At 37.8% G+C, this 20,292-nt stretch overlaps 1 protein-coding gene across 3 annotated transcripts in view; it reads right to left on the bottom strand.

Annotated features, from left to right (window-relative positions):
* ARHGEF12 (Rho guanine nucleotide exchange factor (GEF) 12) overlaps window positions 1–20,292 on the bottom strand; it is a 155,046-nt gene that overhangs the window by 30,879 nt on the left and 103,875 nt on the right. For all 3 annotated transcript variants that reach the window (XM_011964974.1, XM_011964973.1, XM_011964975.1), the window contains 14 exons: window positions 19,789–19,899; window positions 19,403–19,501; window positions 16,181–16,223; window positions 15,455–15,560; window positions 14,878–15,015; window positions 14,061–14,093; window positions 13,622–13,736; window positions 12,735–12,840; window positions 9,911–10,123; window positions 7,031–7,163; window positions 6,533–6,568; window positions 6,048–6,202; window positions 4,962–5,108; window positions 3,531–3,616 (listed from right to left, as the gene is read on the bottom strand). In XM_011964974.1, coding sequence (XP_011820364.1) covers window positions 3,531–3,616; window positions 4,962–5,108; window positions 6,048–6,202; window positions 6,533–6,568; window positions 7,031–7,163; window positions 9,911–10,123; window positions 12,735–12,840; window positions 13,622–13,736; window positions 14,061–14,093; window positions 14,878–15,015; window positions 15,455–15,560; window positions 16,181–16,223; window positions 19,403–19,501; window positions 19,789–19,899 — 1,521 coding nt within the window. The remainder of the gene's footprint in view (window positions 1–3,530; window positions 3,617–4,961; window positions 5,109–6,047; window positions 6,203–6,532; window positions 6,569–7,030; window positions 7,164–9,910; window positions 10,124–12,734; window positions 12,841–13,621; window positions 13,737–14,060; window positions 14,094–14,877; window positions 15,016–15,454; window positions 15,561–16,180; window positions 16,224–19,402; window positions 19,502–19,788; window positions 19,900–20,292) is intronic.

Below are 20,292 nucleotides of genomic sequence, written 5' to 3'. Positions count from 1 at the left end.
CAGCCTAAAATTTAATTTTCTTACACCCTGACACCTTTACAGCAACTAACATCTTACTACTCTGGGAAGCAAATCCTTGGCATACTAGCATTCTTTCTTACTCACTATAAAACCCACTATGACCACAGGCAGGGCATAACTTTTCTAGGTTCAAATAAAATTAAATCACTGCTGTTTCATCTGTGTAGCAGCTGGAGCTGGCTTGGGGGAGATCAATGAGCTTACGAATTCTTTTGCTAAAAATTATACTTCTCACTAATATGTTTTACTTTGTAAATTTAAGTTTGCATATGTCATGATTTTAAGATTTCTGATGGTCAAACACCTAAAAAGTGATTTACTAGTAGCTGCTCTTATAAGTCAAATACATTGTTTTTTAATACAGCCTCTATACTTGTAGATAATTGCTTTATGGTTTGTGAATATGTCTTCCATATAATCTTCCATTTAAAGCCATATTCCCAAAAGTTTGTACATAAAGGTATTTTGTAAAAAGCCCTTCTGTAGCACATTTGTAGATAAATTCAGAGATTTTTTCAAGTAGGACACATACAAAGCAATATTTTAATAGGTCACTCCAATTTTGTATTCTTACTCTATGATGAATATGACATTCAACATGTTTAACAATGAGATTGGCAGCATTTTTAGCATGTTAGTCAATCAAAGCACCAAACAACTACAAACAGCAGCTGGGTTTACCAAAGAAAATAATGCCCCCAACCTCAAGCAGTTCTACAGTAGTTTGTTTTTGTTTTTGTTTTTGTTTTTGAGACGGAGTCTCGCGCTGTCGCCCAGGCTGGAGTGCAATGGCTCTATCTCGGCTCACTGCAACCTGCACCTCCCAGGTTCAAGTGATTCTCCTGCCTCAGCCTCTGGAGTAGCTGGGATTACAGGCATGCACCACCATGCCTGGCTAATTTTGTAATTTTAGTAGAGATGGGGTTTCTACATATTGGTCAAGCTGGTCTGACCTCAGGTGATCTGCCTGCCTCGGCCTCCCAAAGTTCAGGGATTACAGACCTCCGTGAGCCACGGCGCCAGGCCTCTACAGTAGTTTTACAAGCAGTTTAAGTACAGATGTTCCTTGATTTCTGATGAAATTATATCCTAATACAACCATCAAAAATTGAAAATATCTTAAGTTGAAAATGCATTTAACACACTGAACCTACCAAATACCATAGCTTGGCCTAGCCTACCTTAAATGTGCTCAGAACACTTGCATTAGCCTACAGCTGGGCAAAATCATCTATATACACTGTAGAGTGGTTGTTTACCCTGTGATCACATGGCTGACCAGGAGCTGTGGCTCACTGTTGCTGCCCAGCATTGAGAGTAACGTACCACATATTGCCAAGCTCCAGAAAAGATTAAAAGTCAAAATTCAAAGTGCGGTTTCTACTGAATGTGTATTACTTTCCCACTACTGTAAAGTAAAAAAAACTGCCAAAGTGGGAACCATAGTAAGTCAAGGATTGTCTGTATATGTAAAGTGATCTTAAGGAAACAATACTGGAAAAATACTTTCCAAAATGATTTTATTTAAACAGCAAGAGTAAAATCTAAAGGCCTATTTATGATTCTTGCTTCTATGATTTCTGGCCAATGCCTTCTTCTGAATTAACGCTTTGTATGTGACAGTTACAAACCACCATTTAGTTTTTCCTCAACTTTTTACAGGTACAGGCATACTTCGTATTTTTATCGTACTTTGCAGATATTGTATTTTTTACAAATTAAAGGTTTGTGACAACCCTGAGCAAGTCTGTTGGTGTCATTTTTCCAAAACCATGTGCTCATGTCATGTCTGTGTGCCACATTTTGGTAGTTCTCATAATAGAATCTGTTACGGTGATCTGTGATCAGTGATCTCTGATGTTACTATTTATTGTTTTGGGGCACCATGAACTTCACCCACATGTGGTGGCAAACCTGATGGAAAAATGTTGTGTGTGTTCTGACCATCCCCCATCTCCCTTCCCTTTCCTTGGGCCTCCTTATTCTGAGACACAACAATATTGAATTTAGGCCAATTAACAACGCTGCAATGGTCTTTAGGGATTCAAGTGACAAGTCGCACATCTCTCACTTGAAATTAAAAGCTAGAAATGATTAAGTTTAGTAAGGAAGGCATGTCAAAAGCTGAGATTTGGCTCTTATGCCAAATGGCCAACTTGTGAACACAAAGAAAAAATTCTTGAAGGAAATAAAAGTGATACTCCAGTGAGCAAATGAACAAGAGGAAAGTGAAACAGCCTATTGCTGGTATGGAGGAATTTTGAATGGTCTGTATAAAGAAGATGAAATCAGCCACAATATTCCCTTAAGCCAAAGCCTAATACAAAGCAAGCCCCTAATTCTCTTCAATTCTATGAAGGCTGAGAGGTAAGGAAGCTACAGAAGAAGAGTTTGAAGGTAGCAGGGGTAAACTGATGAGATTTAAGAAAAGAAGTCGTCTCCCTAAAAATAAAAGTACAAAGTGATGCGGCAAGTGTTGACATAGCAGTAGAAGCTACGGTAAGTTACCCAGAAGACGTACCTGAGATAATTAATTACAACGGCTACACTAAACAACAGATTTTCAATGTGGATGAAATAGCCTTCCATTGGAAGAAGATGCCATCTAGAACTTTCACAACTAGAGAGGAGAAATCAATGTCCGACTTCAGCATGTCAAAAGAAAGTCCAGTTCTCTTGTTAGGGGCCAATGACTTTAAATTGAAGCCAATGATAATTTACCATTCTGAAATTCCTGGGGCCCTTAAGAATAATGCGAAATCTACTCTGCCTGTGTTCTATAAATGAAACAACAAAGCCTGGATGACAACACGTCTGTTACGACCTACTGCTCAGAAAAAAAAAGTTATTTTTAAAATAGTACTGCCCATTGACAATGCACATGGTCACTTAAAGACTTCTGATGGAGATGTACAAGGAGGTTAATGTTGTTTTCAGCCTGCTAACACAATATTCATTCTGCAGCTCATGGATCAAGGAGTAATTTTTACTTTCAAGTCTTATTATTTAAGAAATATATTTCATAAGGTGATAGCTGCCATAATAGTGATTCCTCTGATGGGTCTGGGCAAAGCAAACTGAATACCTTCTGAAAAGGATTCAATATTCTAGATGCCATTAAGAACATTCATGATTCACAGGAGGAGGTCAAAATATCAATATTAACAGGAGTTTGGAAGAAGTCGATTCCAACCCTCACAGGTGACTTCCAGCGGTTCAAGACTTCAGTGGAAGAGGTAACTGCAAAAAAACTAGGATTACAGTGGAGCCTGAAGGTGTGACTGAATCACTGCAATTCATGGTATGACTTTAATGGATAAGGGATTGCTTCTTACAGATGAGCAAAAAAAAGTGGTTTCTTGAAATGGAATCTACTGCTTGACCTTTTTCAGCTTTACATTAACTTTGCAAAATGGGTGAGTTTGCGTATTCGGAAAGGTTAGTTACTCAACCTTGAATCTGACCAAGTGTCCATAAAAATAATAAAGAGAAACAGAAAATTTCCTTACCCATGTCAGCAAATCTTCCCCAATCTGATCGATAACAGAGGTCTCATTTCTCTTTCGAACAGCCTTCATTTGTTCATTCAATCCAACTAAAGATAAAAAGATAGAAAAACGTTAGTAACACACTCAGTGTAGACAGAATTACTGGTAGTACAGAGTAGCTAATTTTTTTTTTTTATAAAGAGGATTTTCACAGTAGTATAGCTGCTTCTTATCTCCTTAAATAGAAATCTGGACATAGTGCTTATACATCCAGATATTATAAACTCTATCTGAAAAACAGGTGCTAAAAAAAAAAGTTTTGGAAACTAGCACATTACATACATGGTAGTTGCATCAAATATTCATTTAACCTCAAGACTCCATCCATAATCATGCTCAAAAAGAACTTGAATGTAAACGGTACAAGTAATTCTGTTCACTGATCCTCTCAAAATGTGTAAGTGTGCAGGTAATGGATATAATCAAGCCTGAACTTGTCAATGCATGCCTGTGAAACCCAAGATTACCCACAAAGGAATAAAAGGCATCAATTTGGTTAGCAGATGTTTATAGGTAGTAATGACATGAAAAAGAAAGATAAAAAAATTAAGGGTCATAGAGAAATAGTGATCTATAAATGAGAGGAACATCATATTACCGTCCACAAAAGTCCAAGATGATTTCAACCAATAAAATGTCAACAAGGTAGAATTTTTATATACTTATTCAAGTGTTCTAAGCCACAAAACAATAAAACAATTTCTGAGGCTAGGCGCAATGGCTCAGCCTATAATCCCAACACTTTGGAGGCCAAAGCAGGTGGGTGGATCACTTGAGGTCAGGAGTTTGAGACCAGCCTGGCCAACACGGTGAAACCCGTCTCTACGAAAAAGACAAAAATTAGCTGGGTGTGGTAGTGCACGCCTGTAATCCCAGCTACTCAGGTGGCCGAGGTGGGAGGATCCCTTGAACCCAGGGGGCAGAGGTTGCAGTGAGCCAAGATTGCACCACTGCACTCCAGCTTGGGCAACAGAGCGAGACTCCGTCTCAAAACAATAAAAACAATTCCTGAAAATTACCCAACCATGCAATTATATACCATATACTACTATTTTTAAAATACATTTATACACATATTATATTGGATATATATATTTAAAGAGAGATATGTACTACAATTGATAGAAAATTTTCAACAGTGAATTTGACTATTCATGTTTTTCACCTTAGACACTGACTTTAGACTGGAAGCCCTATGTTGACACATTGTATATGTAAGACTGATTGTGAGGAAAAGGATCTAGTCAAAGTTCTAATCATTCCTTTATTTATGTTACATTCTCACAAATAATCTCAGGAATACTAACATGCGTACATTTACAAAATTTTATACTCATAATATTTTCTCTATTGGAAACGTTAGGGGCAAAGATCAGAGTTAATTTCTCTTACTATGAAGTTGAAGAATATCTTCCAAGTTTGAAAAAATTTTCCGTAGCTCTGAGGGTGACAGAATTCCTTCTCTGGACACTCGCTGATAGAACACTTGATCAAGAACCTTCAGTGTTCGAACATGAGCTCTTTCAGTGTAGAACAATTCTGAGCAGGAAAGACATATGAAATGTTGCCTTACTTAGAACAATTTCATAGGATCAATCATACTCTTTAGCTGGCATGAAGTAGCAAATGAATTATATAATACATTATTTATCATTTAGAAAGGATAAAATATCTCTGAATTCATTTTGATTCCAAGAAATTATCCTACATACTGGCTCTGAGAGTTGAATACTGACAAATAAAAAATATCATTCAAAACTTTTTTTTTTAGTGTATTCCCAAACTCATCTATCTGTTTACAATAATACCCACCTATCACAACTATGTCATTAAGAAAACTGTAAGCCCCAACATCATATAGCCTTTAATTTGAGCCCTCTTAAGAAATAATAGTACTTTTGGTTACCTAATTTGCCTATAAACACTCATTTCTGGTGTCAGGCTTATAATTTCATGATGTCTCAGTATTGTCAGAGACAAGATATTTATTCAAATCACATGCTAAGGATAGCAAAGGGTACAGCATCCATGCCACACATTTATCACAAACATGCTAGGGTAAATGAAGAACACTGCACTTGGATACAGAAAGAAGACCAGGAACGAAATTTTTTTCCTTTTATATTATTAGCTGTATGATCTTAATGAATTCAATCTCCCTGGGCCTTACCTTCCTCATTTAAAATCTATGCATAAAAACAACTTAGTTGTTACAATGACTTTTCAACTTTAAGATCTATAATGCTATGAATCTTAAATATCTTTAAGGCTAAACACGTTTTCCTTTTAAATTATCAATAAGAATCACAGAAGCATTTGCATTTTCTTGAGGTCAAGGATTATCTGTCCAGTTTAATTTCCTCTTTGTTTAAAACAAAAGGCTAGGAGAAACTTTGAAGCAAATTCCGAGGCTGAGAGACTTAATTTACTCTGACAAAACTCAGTATTTGTAAACAACAACAAATTGATTACACTCACCATTAATCACTTCCTGTCTTTTGATCTCACAAGGTTTTAGTCCCAATAACACTTCTCGACTAACAAGCTGCTGCCAGTTGGGTGGATCTGTCTCTAAGTCGTTTTCAAATTGTTCATCCTCACTTTGACTTTCTCCAAAAGCTACGCTGTCAAACCTACGAAGCAAAAATAATGAATTCAATTTGAGGGCTTCAGGTAGACAACGGGAAACAGCATACGTCTTTATATTACAATAAATTCTAATCAGATTCCTGAATCTGACTTAGCACAGAGCCTGAAATTTCATCCTCTCCTACAAATGGCTGTTTTATACATACTTCAAAATACAGCTTTTGAATGACTGGTATTTCTTAACAGCTTTCTTTTAGACTACATAACAGATTGGTATACAGGGTTTCTTTTCCTTTAAACTGGAACTTCAAGAGGAAAAAGGGTTACATTTCTTAAAATGCGCCTTTATTGAAAGCTGCTTAAGATATACTTACTTTCGAAAGGGCTTTGGTGTCCCATGTTCAGTCACCCTAAAACGATGGAGAGTAAAAAGTAACATGAAAACAAAATGGTGATCAATAAATTTATACCAAGGATACTCAAAGCTAGGTGAAACTCCAACAAGCTTGATAAATAATTCTTTGGGATACTGTAATAATATAAAATAAATTGAAGAAAATTTGAGTACCTTTCTAAATTTCAGTAACAAGTTCTGAAATGGTGTTTTAGTTCTTTCATGCACCCAACTTATTTATTTATTTATTTTATTTTTTACAGTTTGAAGTGGGGGCTTACTACATTGCCCAGGCCTGTCTCAAACTCCTGAGTTTAAGTGATTGATTCTCCTGCCTCGGCCTCCCAAGTAGCTGGGATTATAGGTACATACCACCATGCCAGGCTTAAGTGTTAGAATGCTACTAAATATAGGAATAGTATATAATTTAAAAACTTTAAGTAATGCCCTAAGTTTCTCTAAGATATCACTGAATTACCTTTCTACTTCACATTCCTCCTCCTGCACTTGGTCTAATGGAGGTGGTGGGAAATCAAAGACAGTATTGAGAGTACGAGGTGTGCCATCTAAGGTGTCTCCAGGTGCTGGTGTTTCTCCAACTTGCTTTGATCCTATAGACAAAAGTCAGACATTTGAAGAGTGTTAACACTTAATAAAGTCACTGGTCACCAAAAAAAATTAGTTCCCAGAAGAGCTTCAGTCTAATCCATAGCTACATTCTTTAAACAACTGCAGGTTCACTAGAACTAAAAATTTAACATACAAAATTATGGCATCTCAGGCTCACGTGATCCTCCCATCTCAGCCTCACATGATCCTCCTGTCTCAGCCTTCCAAGTAGCTGGGCCTACAGTTGCGTGCCACCACACCTAGCTCATTTTTAAATTTTTTGTAGAGATGGGGTTTTGCTACTTTGCCTAGGCTAGTCTTGAATTCCTAGGCTCAAGCAATCCTTTCCCCTTGGCCACCCAAAGTGCTAGGATTATAGGTGTGAGCCACCATGCCTGGTCAGAAAAATAATTTTTAAAGTTGTTTCTTAAAAATTAACATAAGAAATAGCAAGGACTCACATAGTGCAGAAGAGTATATGATGAGGAACAACATTTTCCCATCTTATGCTTTTCTACCCCAGTATCAATCTTTTTTCATGTTTTCAAATGTGAGTTATTACAGTGGTCCAACTACAAATAACCTCTTTCTTTTTCATGATTTATTATCTTTAGTTAGCATCTATTTCTTTCCCCTCTGAGGATTTTGCTGACTTATACTTTCCACCTTCACTTTCCTCCCATTTCTTCCCAATGTTTAATAGTTTTATCATTATTACTAACTGGGTTATCAGTTACTACCTAAATTTAAATGACATGTCTATGTTTTTGTTCTATCAAAAAGTTAGTATCTCAACTCTGTTCTATGTCAGATTAGGTATTCAGTGTCCACATCCTCCCTCTAATTGTATTTCCTTCCTTCTACCTTTCATTTCTTTCAACTACATTTTTACTTGCATCATAAAAGAATTTTTTACATTTGTATTCTAATCTGCAGCCATAATGAACTATTCCATGCTTTGCCTGGTAGGGTTATTCTACAAGTCTGAAAACCAAGAAAAAGTGCTTATGACATATATATACTGTCATCTACAACACACATGTATACATCATTCCCGCCAGATTAAGAAGTATACTAGTTAGGATTATATATTTTTTCCTGCTGGTCCAATGATGCAATTCATGGGCCACTTCAAACAGAACGTTTATTAAAGTCTTTCTTACACACCATCAATTGCTAAAGATCATGCTACTTTTTATCTTGCTTCATGTTGAAATCATGACTTATTTTCCTGAACAATTGTTTTTCTTAACATTTCTAAATGCTTTTCTTTTATTGCTGTCAAAGTTACATAATTTTATCAAGTCTCAAACTGTTTCCTCTGCTGCTTCATACTATCCACTGCCTAAGATCCCCCTTTTCTTATCTGTGATGTTCTTGTGTTCCAAACTGGAGCAGTGGCTCTCTTGGCCTGAGACACAACCATCATTTCAGAACTGCCCTTTGCCACTTTCCTGGGTGTTTCCAATGTTTCCTGGATCCCAGGACATTTTCTTTCTTAATTTTTCCTCTCATGTTGCTAGAATGTGTATCCTCAAATGATTTTAAAGGGAAACGTACATTCCAGTTAAACTGTGGACCTCGCGTATCTGAAAATGTCTTTATTCTTTCTTCATATTTGATGAATAGCTTGGATGGATATAGGATTCTAAGTTCAAAACCATTTTCCTTCAGAAAGTTGAAGGCATGGCTCTTTTGTATTTCAGCACCCCGTGTTATGATGAGGAATGTGATGTAGTATAATCCCCATTTTTTTCCTCTGAAAGCTTATCCCTGGTGCACTAAATTTCAAAGGACATGTTAGGAATGGATTTTTAAAAAAGCATTCACTATAGATGGTTCTGTCATCTAGCAATGCTAAAAGTTGGCTGGTGGCTCACAGTTTTCCTCTCCATGATAAAAACCACACTTGGTGACCTCACAAGCCATGAATATTAAGCTATGCAAACTCCTGGCTCCTTGGTTCCTTGCCGTCTTCATCCCTAGTAGCCCCCTCTATGGCACCTCAGGGACCACTCCCAGAGCCTCATTCTTGATCATGTCACCACCAGAAATTGAACCACCTCCCGAACAAGGATGAAGACATGGTAATAAGCTCCTTGCCCAATTATCTACAACAATTACTTCATATCTTTCTTTACTCTTCAAATTCCCTTGCTCTTCTCACTGAACTCTCACTCTCAGTAAACAGTCTTACCTTTACATACATTCCACATCTCCTCTCCTCTCTCCTCACAACTCTGTTCTACTGCTTATGTACTGTCTCCCACATATTCTACCTTTTCTTTCAGTTGCCTTCCTACTAACATTGAAAAATAAAACCTCTAGTTAATCTCAGATTTTTAAAAAGTCTTCTTTAGACACCCACATCTGCCTCTAACTACTGACCAGTTCCCTCAGTACTCCCTTTACCTTCCCTTGATTGGACTTGGCACAATTTGCATTTTTTATATTTGTGACTATCGCTCTCAAGACAGTAAGCTCATGAGGCAAGCATCTGTGTATAATTATTGCATGTTAACATCCGGGACAAACCTAATGCCTGACAAGAGAGCTTAATAAATTTTTTTTTGGACAAATCAGAACTTAAATTATCATTCAGCATAGATTTATTATTGGTTGTAGCATATTAAAATGTTAAAATTAAATTAAACTGGGATTTAGTCTTGATTAACTTGCCACTCTATTTTTCAGTTAGTGTGTTTAAAATCTTGATGCTTAGTTAAGCTGAACTACAGCACTAGCTCACCTGTATCATTCTCTTTCCCTCCTTCCTGGGAAAAAGAGGCCCCTGAAGCCACAGAAGACACGGAATTGGTAGGCAGGTATCCAGCGTCTGTTCCTTCATTTGCTAACCCACTCTGGCGCACCTTGGCAGAGTCCTGAGGTTCAGGACTCACAGATGAGGGTGTGGATAAGTGCTTAGGGTGGCGCGCCTTCTGTAGTTCCATGGCTCTGCCAACTGAAAAGAAAATGGTGGTTAATCATCTGGATTGCGGCCGGGTGTGGTGGCTCAAGCCTATAATCCCAACATTTTGGGACGCCAAGGTGGGTGAATCACGAGGTCAGGAGGTTGAGACCATCCTGGCTAATATGGTGAAACTCTGTGACTACTAAAAATACATAAGGCCGGGCGCGGTGGCTCACGCCTGTAATCCCAGCACTTTGGGAGGCCGAGATAGGCAGATCACAAGGTCAGGAGATCGAGACCATCCTGACTAACACGGTGAAACCCCGTCTCTACTAAAAATACAAAAAAATTAGCCGGGCGTGGTGGCAGGCACCTGTAGTCCCAGCTACTCGGGAGGCTGAGGCAGAAGAATGGCGTGAACCCAGGAGGCGGAGCTTGCAGTGAGCCAAGATCGCCCGGCTGCATTCCAGCCTGGGAGACAGAGTGAGACTCCACCTCAAAAAAAAAAAAAAATTAAAAAATAAATAAATAAATAAAATTAGCCAGGTGTGGTGATGGCACATGCCCGTAATCCCAGCTACTTGGAAGGTTGAGGCAGAAGAATCGCTTGAACCCGGGAGGCAGAGGTTGCAGTGAGCCGAAATTGCACCACTGCACTCCAGCCTGGGTGACAGAGCGAGACTCCATCTCAAAATAAATAAATAAATAAAACAAATAAAATAATCTATATTGCAAATTAGCTAAAAGCAAAAAAGGACAATGTAAAAGAATCTGGTAAAATGTGTGAAACATGGTAGACCCAAAAATATATATATAGTGGATTGTTATGCAGAGAAACATACAGACAGACAGATGAAGGAAGGAAGAAGAGGAGAAAAGGAGAGGAAGGTAGACAAGAAAGATGGGGAGATGGAGGAGGGATGAGACAAGACAATGAAAGTGAGGAAGAGGAAGATGCAGGGAAAGAAGAAGGGTCATGAGAAAAGAAGGAGAACAATGGTGGACAGAGGGAGGAGGAATACTGAGAGACATGGAGCTGTGTTCATTTGTAAGAATGAAGATGAAGTCTTTATTTCTGTGAGTTCTTAGTAAGCTCCCACCCCAGTTCTCTCCCAACACTCACACCTTCATCATCATAATGTACCTCAAAGACCATCCAGACCAATCCCCATCCTGCTAATTATCCCTGTTCACAAAGTCACCACAAGAAGCCAAAGACTCCCACTCAGGTGTTTAATCTCCAGAGCATTCTACACCCTCACCCAGCTTTTTATACCCTTATCTAACCCCTAATTCCTGAAATTCTTCTTTTGTATCCCTTGGAACTCACAGTTAACATCTGTGAAATCCTCTATCTCTTTAACTTCCTCTGAAAATTTCACACCTTCTCAGTGTTTCTCAACAAGGGGCACTAATGGCATTTGAGGGAGAACTCCTCAATGTGTGGGACATTCACTATCACGATCCTACTCATACCACCTACCATGCCAATATCTTTTTTTTTTTTTTTCGAGACAGTGTTTCACTCTGTCACCCAGGCTGGAGCTTAGTGGCGAGATGATGGCTCACGGCAGCCTTGACTCCCCAGACTAAAGCAACACTACCTCCGCCTCCCAGGTAGCTCGGACGACACACACACACCATGATACACAGCTAATTTTGGCTGTTGTTGTTGTAGAGGCAGGGTCTCACTATGTAGCCCAGGCTGGTCTTGAACTCCCAGACTCAAGTGATCCTCCTGCCTTGGCCTCGCAAAGTGTTGGAATTACAGTCAAGAGCCACTGCACCTGGCTTCAGTATTTTCAAATGTGGTACTTCCTGAGATAAGAACCATCACATGACCCTTCCCCATGGTACCACCATCCCTATTTCTCCTGCAGCCATCTCAAGTGGGCTGATCTCTCTTCATTGGGCCTGGGGTGGAAGGGAAATCAGCAAATAAAGTACAATGGAGAGGTGGAGAAATTTTAGAAGTATGGAGACTAAGTAAATATGTATAAAGAGACTAAACAAGTGTGGTGGAGAGATCTATACACACTTTTTTTTTTAATTTAACAAACACAAGTTGAATGGAAACAAAATCAGAAGAGGTAAGTAAACCACGTTATGGACATTTGACAGAATACTGCCACTAAATATATTTTTTTCTTTTTCCCCTTTTCTTTTTGTTTTTTTGAGATAGAGTCTGGCTCCAGTGTCGCCCAGGCTGGAGTGCAGTGGTGCAATCTCGGCTCACTGCAACCTCTGCCTTTCAGGTTCAAGCAATTCTTCTGCCTCAGCCTCCCAAGTAGCTGGGACTATAGGCATGTGCCACCGCGCCCGGCTAATTTTTTGTATTTTTAGTAGAGACGGGCTTCATTGTGTTAGCCAGGATGGTCTCGATCTCCTGAACTTGTGATCTGCCCACCTCAGTCTCCCAAAGTGCTGGGATTACAGGCGTGAATCACTGTGCCCAGCCCACAAACGATGTTTATGACAATTATGTAGCAACATAGGGGGTACTTAGTTCAGAAATAACACTGAATGGAAACAAGGCATGTTGGGAGTTCACTAAAATCATCTTAACAACTCCTTTCTCCAGAAATTCATTTTAGCTAAAGAAGCCTCTGATGTGAAGAGGGTCTGAAATAGTGAAAATGCAGCACTTCAAACTTCAACATACTTGCACTGTTGTCATGACGGCTTGGTCTCCGTGGGGGTCCCAGGATGCTGGGGAATCCTCTTCGCTTCCCTTTTTCCTCCCCTTCTTTATCTTTCTTCATACTTTGCTAGAGTCGAAGCACAAAAAATAAGAGATATGTAACAGAGTAAATTGCTTTTGCGATTTTCATAGTGTAATGCTAATGCTTAGTTCAAAGAAATTGTTAAATGTAAATGAAACCCCGTGCACGTGTGTGTGCACACACAGAGCACTCATTAAAAGTTCGCACACGGTACTGTGTACACCTCAGACTCAAGATGTTTTCTTCAAACCCTTTATCACTGACAGCTTTGGAAAATCAAAGGGTAGTTTTATAGCACATTTACCAGGAACTTATTCTAAACAATTCATTCATCCATTCAACAAATATTTACTAAGTATAACTATTAGTAACTATTTTACTAATAGTTGAGAATACAATAATAAAGAAGGTCCTTGTACTCATACAGCTTTACAATCTAGTAAACACTAAACAAAAACACAAATAATTACAAACTGAGAGATTCCTCTACTGCCATTAAAGATGTTCATGACAACAATTATGTAGCAACACAGGGGGTATTTAGTTCAGGCAAAGTAAAAGAAAAGTACAAGGCATGAACAGAATCAAAAATAGCACTCTTTCTAAACTGCTAATTTCACTTTTCACATTGTCTAGTAATAGTTTACACATCTGGATTTCTCTCTAGATTTTGAGCTTCTTGAGAACAGAGATAGTATCTTATTAATGTTTGTATGACTAGCATTAATTGGCTGACTAAGTAAATACTAAGACAATGGAAGACACTGCACCCAAACGTAAAGAAGCCCTGAGGTCTGAACACACTATTACATTATTTCAGTCTCACCTTGATTTTGGGAAGAAATCCAATACGACCCCGTTTGTGCTCCAAATTTCGAGGCTCTTTCACTTTTACTCCCAAATGCTTCATATACATGAGAATAACATACTGCATGGTGGAACTGGAGGAGAAAGGATGAAGTAAAATTAAGACTTCTGAGAAGGGAGGGCTGGTAGAATAAAGACATCAAATGATTTCCAAAACCCCAAGGTTAGACTTACTGAAATGAATCAAACAAAAACTAAAGAACTATCTAGTCATGGCACAGAGAAGAGAATTCTACTCAGGACAGCAGTAGAGTATTAGTCAAATAACATACAAGCCACCAGAGGGAGACCACAAACTGTATTTGTAAATTAAAAGAAATAAACTGTAATTTAGGGCCGAAAGGAAAAAACATAGCTTCTTTTTTTCTTAAAATTCTATGAAAAAAAAGTTATGTTACCTCTTATCTTCCTCTACAGCCTGAGCAGTCATCCTAAAAAAAAAAAAAAAGTTTAAAAATGAAATATGAAAGTTTAATTAACTTATTTTTTTGAGACAGAGTCTCACTCTGCCACCCAGGCTGGAGTGCAATGGCATGATCCTGGCTCACTGCAACCTCCAACTCCCAGGTGCAAGTGATTCTCGTGCCTCAGCCTCCTGAGTAGCTGGGATTACAGGAGTGCACCACCATGCCTGGCTAATTCTTGGGTTTTTAGTAGAGATGGGGTTTCACCATGTTGGCCAGCCTGGTCTCGAACTCTTGGCCTTAAGTAATCTGCCCACTCAGCCTCCCAAAGTGCTGGGATTACAGGTGTGAGCCACCATGCCTGGCCTTAAAAATTGTTATTAACTCAGATACCTGAAATAACAGAACAGAGTCAAATGCTTTGGCCACACCCTAGAATAAAATACCAAAAGAACCCTGATCCCCTAAAGAACCATATCTGTTTCACCCTCATGTCCCCAACTGTATATGTTTCATGGCAAGAAATATTTCCAAGGCCTGTACATTAAAAATAATTAATCAACCTGTTTTTGATCACTGATTAAAAGTTTTAGAGTTACCCATTTACCAAGACCCAGAAAAAGGAACACAAGAAATTTACCTAAAATATCAGAAAAAAGAAAAAAAAATTTCAGTTTCTCAAGTACTGTGACAAAATAAATGGCTCCACATACACAATCTGATAGCTTTGCTAAACTTGCCCAAAGGGTACTTCAAGCATAAGTAGCATCTCAGTAGAGAGGGCATTTCCACATATACTTCTATTACTTACAATACTTCTTCAATTTTGGCAACAATCTGTTCTGCACATGTCCGCTCCTTCTCCAAAGTCAACCGGTCCTTGTCTCGCTCTGCATCAAGTTTAGTCAGCTCGCTTTCAGCCAAGGTCAGTCCCATACTACGTTTCTGCCTAAAGGGAATAGAGAAGTTTCCTGAGGTAGCCTAAAGAAAAACTACCTCGCTCTGGGGACGTTTCATCACAGTCTCCATAGCTACGATTCCTAGGAACAGGAAAAATGTCACTTTTCCACTTACGGGTCCATGTCATCTAGGATACCAGAGGAAAAAATTCTAGAAGCAATGACTCCAAGAACACATACAATATCTTAAAGGAACACACTTAGCACAGACACAGCCCTGAGCTCAGATCCTGAAGGTGCCTGGAATGGAGAGTCGGGACTCTTAGTTCCACTCTAACCCTTTGGCTCCAGATGTTCACTATGTTTTAATAACAATAAGACTATATGGTTTATCTAGTGCTAAGCTAAGTATTTAAAGTGTAACTTTTTCTTACCTAAAAAAATTAATTTAGAATAATCATATAAAATTCTATCTACCACTAAGCTTACCGAAAATCTTCTAAGTGCCTTTGAACCTCTGGATGGACTCGTTCTTGCATAGTTTGGATATAGTGGCGATGCAGATCCTCAGGAATGAGCTCAGGTCTTCTCTTTTCTTCATAAATGAAAGGAATTATGTTATCTAAAGGTATGTTGTGGGCAACATACAATTGGCAACATATTAATGCTATTTTGTATAAATTTAAGTTGAAATTTGCCAAAGAGAAGTTCTTCAGGGCAGTTCGTATATTTCATCCCAGAATTCTGATTTCATTTACTCTTTTATTTATTATTATTTTTTTGAAACAGAGTTTTGCTCGTCACCCAGGCTGGAGTGTTAATGGCGTGATCTCGGGCTCATTGCAACCTCTGCCTCCTATGTTCAAGCAATTCTCCTGCCTCAGTCTCCCAAGTAGCTGGGATTACAGGCATGCACCATCATGCCAGCTAATTTTTGTATTTTCAATAGAAACGGGGTTTCACCATGTTGGCGAGGCTGGTCTCGAACTCCTGACCTCAGATAATCCACCCACCTTGGCCTTCCAAAGTGCTGGGATTACAGGCATGAGCCACTAAGCCTGGCCTCATTTATTCTTCAATGTATTATAGACTCTTTTTCTATTGTGATTCAGGTGATCAACTAGTCACCATGTGACAGACAAAACCTTTACAGATGAGCTGAGCTACGTATCTATTAAGATGTAATTCTCCACGATGTCAGTGCTCCAAGCTTACCTAGATCTGCAGACATTTCATCAGGAACCGAAACTTTCAGGTGCTAAAATGAAATGCAAACAAAAGGTGTAACAACACCAAAGATATTTCAAGATGTACATAAGTATTTGTGTAAAGTAAGGGGATACAACTTGGATACCCACTCTACAAGCATAATCAAGTACAAGCTCATTTATTCATTCATGTTTCACAGCACCAGAACATTCTATTATTTAAACTTGAAAATAAGCCCTTTTCCCAAGGATCATGCTATAAAGGAAATGTCTACAGTCGTTTAGCTAGGTGACTGAATGCTTCTGTGACACACTTACCCTAATGAATATACTGGCTTTGGCTTCCTAGAATCACTGGTCAATATAATCAGTTATACATCATTTAGATCAATATAGGTAAAACCTAAATTATGTGTATATTATCATATGAAAAACGTACTCACATATAGCCATGATTTTTCTTTCCTATATTTGAGATGCTCATTCTGAAGACCAATAATATTCCTAATCGTTTTCCTACGTAAAGTTTAAGAACCCTCACAATGTCACACTCCCAGTGAGAAAATATTGAGTTTTTAGAGTTTTAAATCTCCAGTAACAATCTATAGTTCTTCCTACTGAACCAAATAAGGTGACTGTCTTAGAATTTACTTATTCCTAGCTAGGATTTTCCCCATAATACTTGCATAATAATTACCAGACTGTTGTTTTCCCCCAACCCCTAACTACCGGAAGGGAAAACTTTATTATTTTGCATTAAGAGAAAAGATCTTAACCTCTTCCTGCTTATTTTGTATTGTATACCTACTTAAGTCATATAATTTCAGAATTTAAACAAGTCCTATGAGATCTGAAGTTTTAAATTTGAAAATAAGTCACTGCTAAAAATTGTAAGATCCCTTTATATTCATTTGAAGAAAAGTGAAATGGATTTTAAAACTTTCTCTTTGACAGGCAGTAGCTCAAGTCAACTTTCTTAAAAGCATTTCTAGCTCAAGTGCAAAAAAGTAATAAAAGCTCATTTGTGTATGATGGTGTTTATATGAAATAAATGTGAGCGGTAGCATAAAAGTATAATTAGCAAATCAAAGTGTAAGGATTCTTCTTATACTTTAATATTGATATACAGATCATGAATAGCAAAATATAAAGTTTTGACTTAGCTTGGTGCCCTCTTAAGAAATGCAAAATTCAAACATACTTCAATATATTGTCATTTTTTTAGGAAAGTAAATTATTTTAATAAAAATAATACAATATTTTAAACAATGGGAGTATGATCAGAACTCTAACTCATTTAACCATACCTAAATGACCCCACTATGTCCCAGGAACTGTTCAGTGTTAGGCACACAGCAGTGAACAAACAGAACAAAAATATCTGGCCTAACAAAGCTTATATTCAGGTAGGAGAGTAAGAATATAGTCATCCCTTGATATACACATGGGGTATTGGTTCTAGGAACCTCCAAGGATACTAAAATCAGCAAACTCTCAAGTCCCTTGTACAAAATGGCATTGTATTTGCATATACCCTATGCACATCCTGCTGTATACTTTAAATCTCTAGATTACTTATAATACCTAATACAATGTAAATGCTATGCAAATAGTTGTTATACTGTATTTTTAAAAATTTGTTTCATTTTTTATTGTGGTATTGGCTTTTGTTTTTTTCCTTGAATATTTCCAACCATGGTTGGTTGAATCCGTGGAAGCTGCAGGTACAGAACACTGATTGTATAAACTAACTAACTAAATAAATAAAAGTTCTATGGATAAAAATAACAGAAAAAGTGACAGAAAGTGAAAGGGTTGAGATTTTAAGTAGGTTGGTTAGGAAAGTCACTGAGTAGGTAATTGAATGTGAAAGGGTATAGAAAATTTTGTAAAGGAATACAAAGAAAATGGGACAGGAGCTGGAGGGAGAAGTAGAGCCAATATGTTTGTGTGTTCGTTTTTAGAAAGGGAAAATAACAATGTTTGCACACTGATGTGAATAATTATCTGTAGAAAATATAAAACCGATGATGCAGGAGAAGCGAGGATAATTGTTAAAGTAAGGTCTTTGAGTAGGTATAAGGAAATACACTGTAAACTGGGGCAGAGCTGGCCTTAGATAAAAGATGGAGAATTGAGGCCAGGTGCAGTGGCTCATGCCTGTAATCGCAGCACTTTGAGAGGATGAAGCAGGCAGATTGCTTGAGCCTAGGAGTTCAAGACCAGCCTGGGCAATATGGCAAAACCCCATCTCTACAAAGTACAAAAATTATCCAGGCATGGTGGTGTGCACATGTAGTCCCAGCTACTTGGGAGGCTGAGGCAGGAGGATCACTTGAGCCCAGGAGACAGAGGCTACAGTGAGGGGCAATTGTGCCATTGTACTCCAGCCTGAGCAACAGAGCAAGACTCTGTCTCAAAAAAAAGAAAAGAAAAAAAAGATGGACAATCACTCCATAGCATCAGGAGAAAGAGTAGAGTACATGGTATGGTATAATGGAGGCAGATGATACATCTGGTAGAAGTTCTCTTCTATATACTTTAAATTTCTGAGAGAAACAACAAGGTCAAAGTTATCAGCTGAGAAAGGACTAGGGAAAGGAAGAGATGGAGGTTTTAGGGGGGGAAAAGTATGAAGCAGTCATCTAAGGGAACTGCAAATGTGAAAGGACTAGGGACCTGCGGCATGATCATCCAGGATGCATTAAGGGCTAGGTGCTATTTACCTGTAACAAGACTAACAATGAAACTTACTACTTTAAAAATCTTATTAACACTTTTAATGACAAAGTAAAACATTATCAGCATTTATTTCAGTGTAAGCATAATCTTTTCTGCTACTTTTTAGTAAAAATTATGCCTCTAAACTTCAAAGAGGCCACCCAGAGTTCAGTTATTCAAGTATTATTCCTTGGGTCTTAATATATATGTAATGTCATATGTATTCCCTTCATTTCCTTACTCTAATTGTACACATGCAAAAAAAACACAAATATATACATATGTGTGTGTGTGTATATATGTACCCTAAAACCTACTGTGAGAATTCACATGCCTAAACTAATTTAGAAATGATAAAAAAACAGTTTAGAGTTATCAATAATTGAAATATAATACAGGTGTGAGAAAGCACAATAAAATCCAAAAACATAGGAGGGAAGATTGGAAGCAGGAGGCCAATAATTCCATGTACTAAGGCAAAGATTACAACATTAACTTGGCAACTTACTGCTGATCGATCTAGAAAGAACTGATGAAACTCAAGGAAGATGCGACGAGTTTCCTTGGAATTGGTATGTTTATACAGGTCTGAATAGAGATAACAGAGCTGTAGTGGAGACAGGAATGAAAAAGACAAAATGAGGAACCATGAAAAATGTAATTTGCTAGGTCATCATTGAGTAGGAATGTTTGGAACAGGTAGGTTACCATAAACAATGTAGTTATTACTATATAATCAAGTGTTTAAAAAATAATGTTTTAATTATCTTTCATATCTGCCTTTATACGGAAAACTGAAAGAAGTCTGCCCACTCATCGTACAGATAGGAAAAGTTCTACGGCATATGAATCAACAGAAGAACTCTGAATCTGCTAGATTGTAAAATATATTACCAAAGTTGCAGGGTCAAATTGTGAAACTACATGGTGTAAGAAAACAGCCAAATGAGCCGGGCGAGATTTTAGTAATTCAATGCTCTGGAAACAGCTGCACTGTCCATTGATCTAGAGGAAGAAATGATTATGCATCAGTAACTCCAACATACAAATACTAAATGCAAAGTAGGCTCAATTGAACATAGCTATCCAAATTTCACTTTGATCTCCCTATAAAAAATTCAAGATTTAAAAAATTTCACTAAAATTTATTAGCAACAGAAGCTATGGAATCTCTTTCTCTGAACATTAACCATCTCTTGGGGATAGGTCAGAAGAAAGACCACTTTGGAAGAATGGAAATTTAGGAGATGATTACCAAGTAGCTCGGATGTATACAAATCAGTATGTAAAAAACAGTCTAACAACATTTCTAGAAATGTAGTGAAAGGCTTTTTGCCCAATCATAAAATAGTTGTTTATTCTTTTCTTCTGGGCTAATTGCAGAAAGGGTGGGAAATG

Source organism: Mandrillus leucophaeus, unplaced genomic scaffold (genome assembly GCF_000951045.1).
Source record: "Mandrillus leucophaeus isolate KB7577 unplaced genomic scaffold, Mleu.le_1.0 Scaffold71, whole genome shotgun sequence".
Taxonomy (NCBI): Eukaryota; Metazoa; Chordata; class Mammalia; order Primates; family Cercopithecidae; genus Mandrillus; species Mandrillus leucophaeus.
The sequence above is the reverse complement of the archived record's forward strand: the minus strand, read 5'-3'. Positions and strand labels throughout refer to the sequence as shown.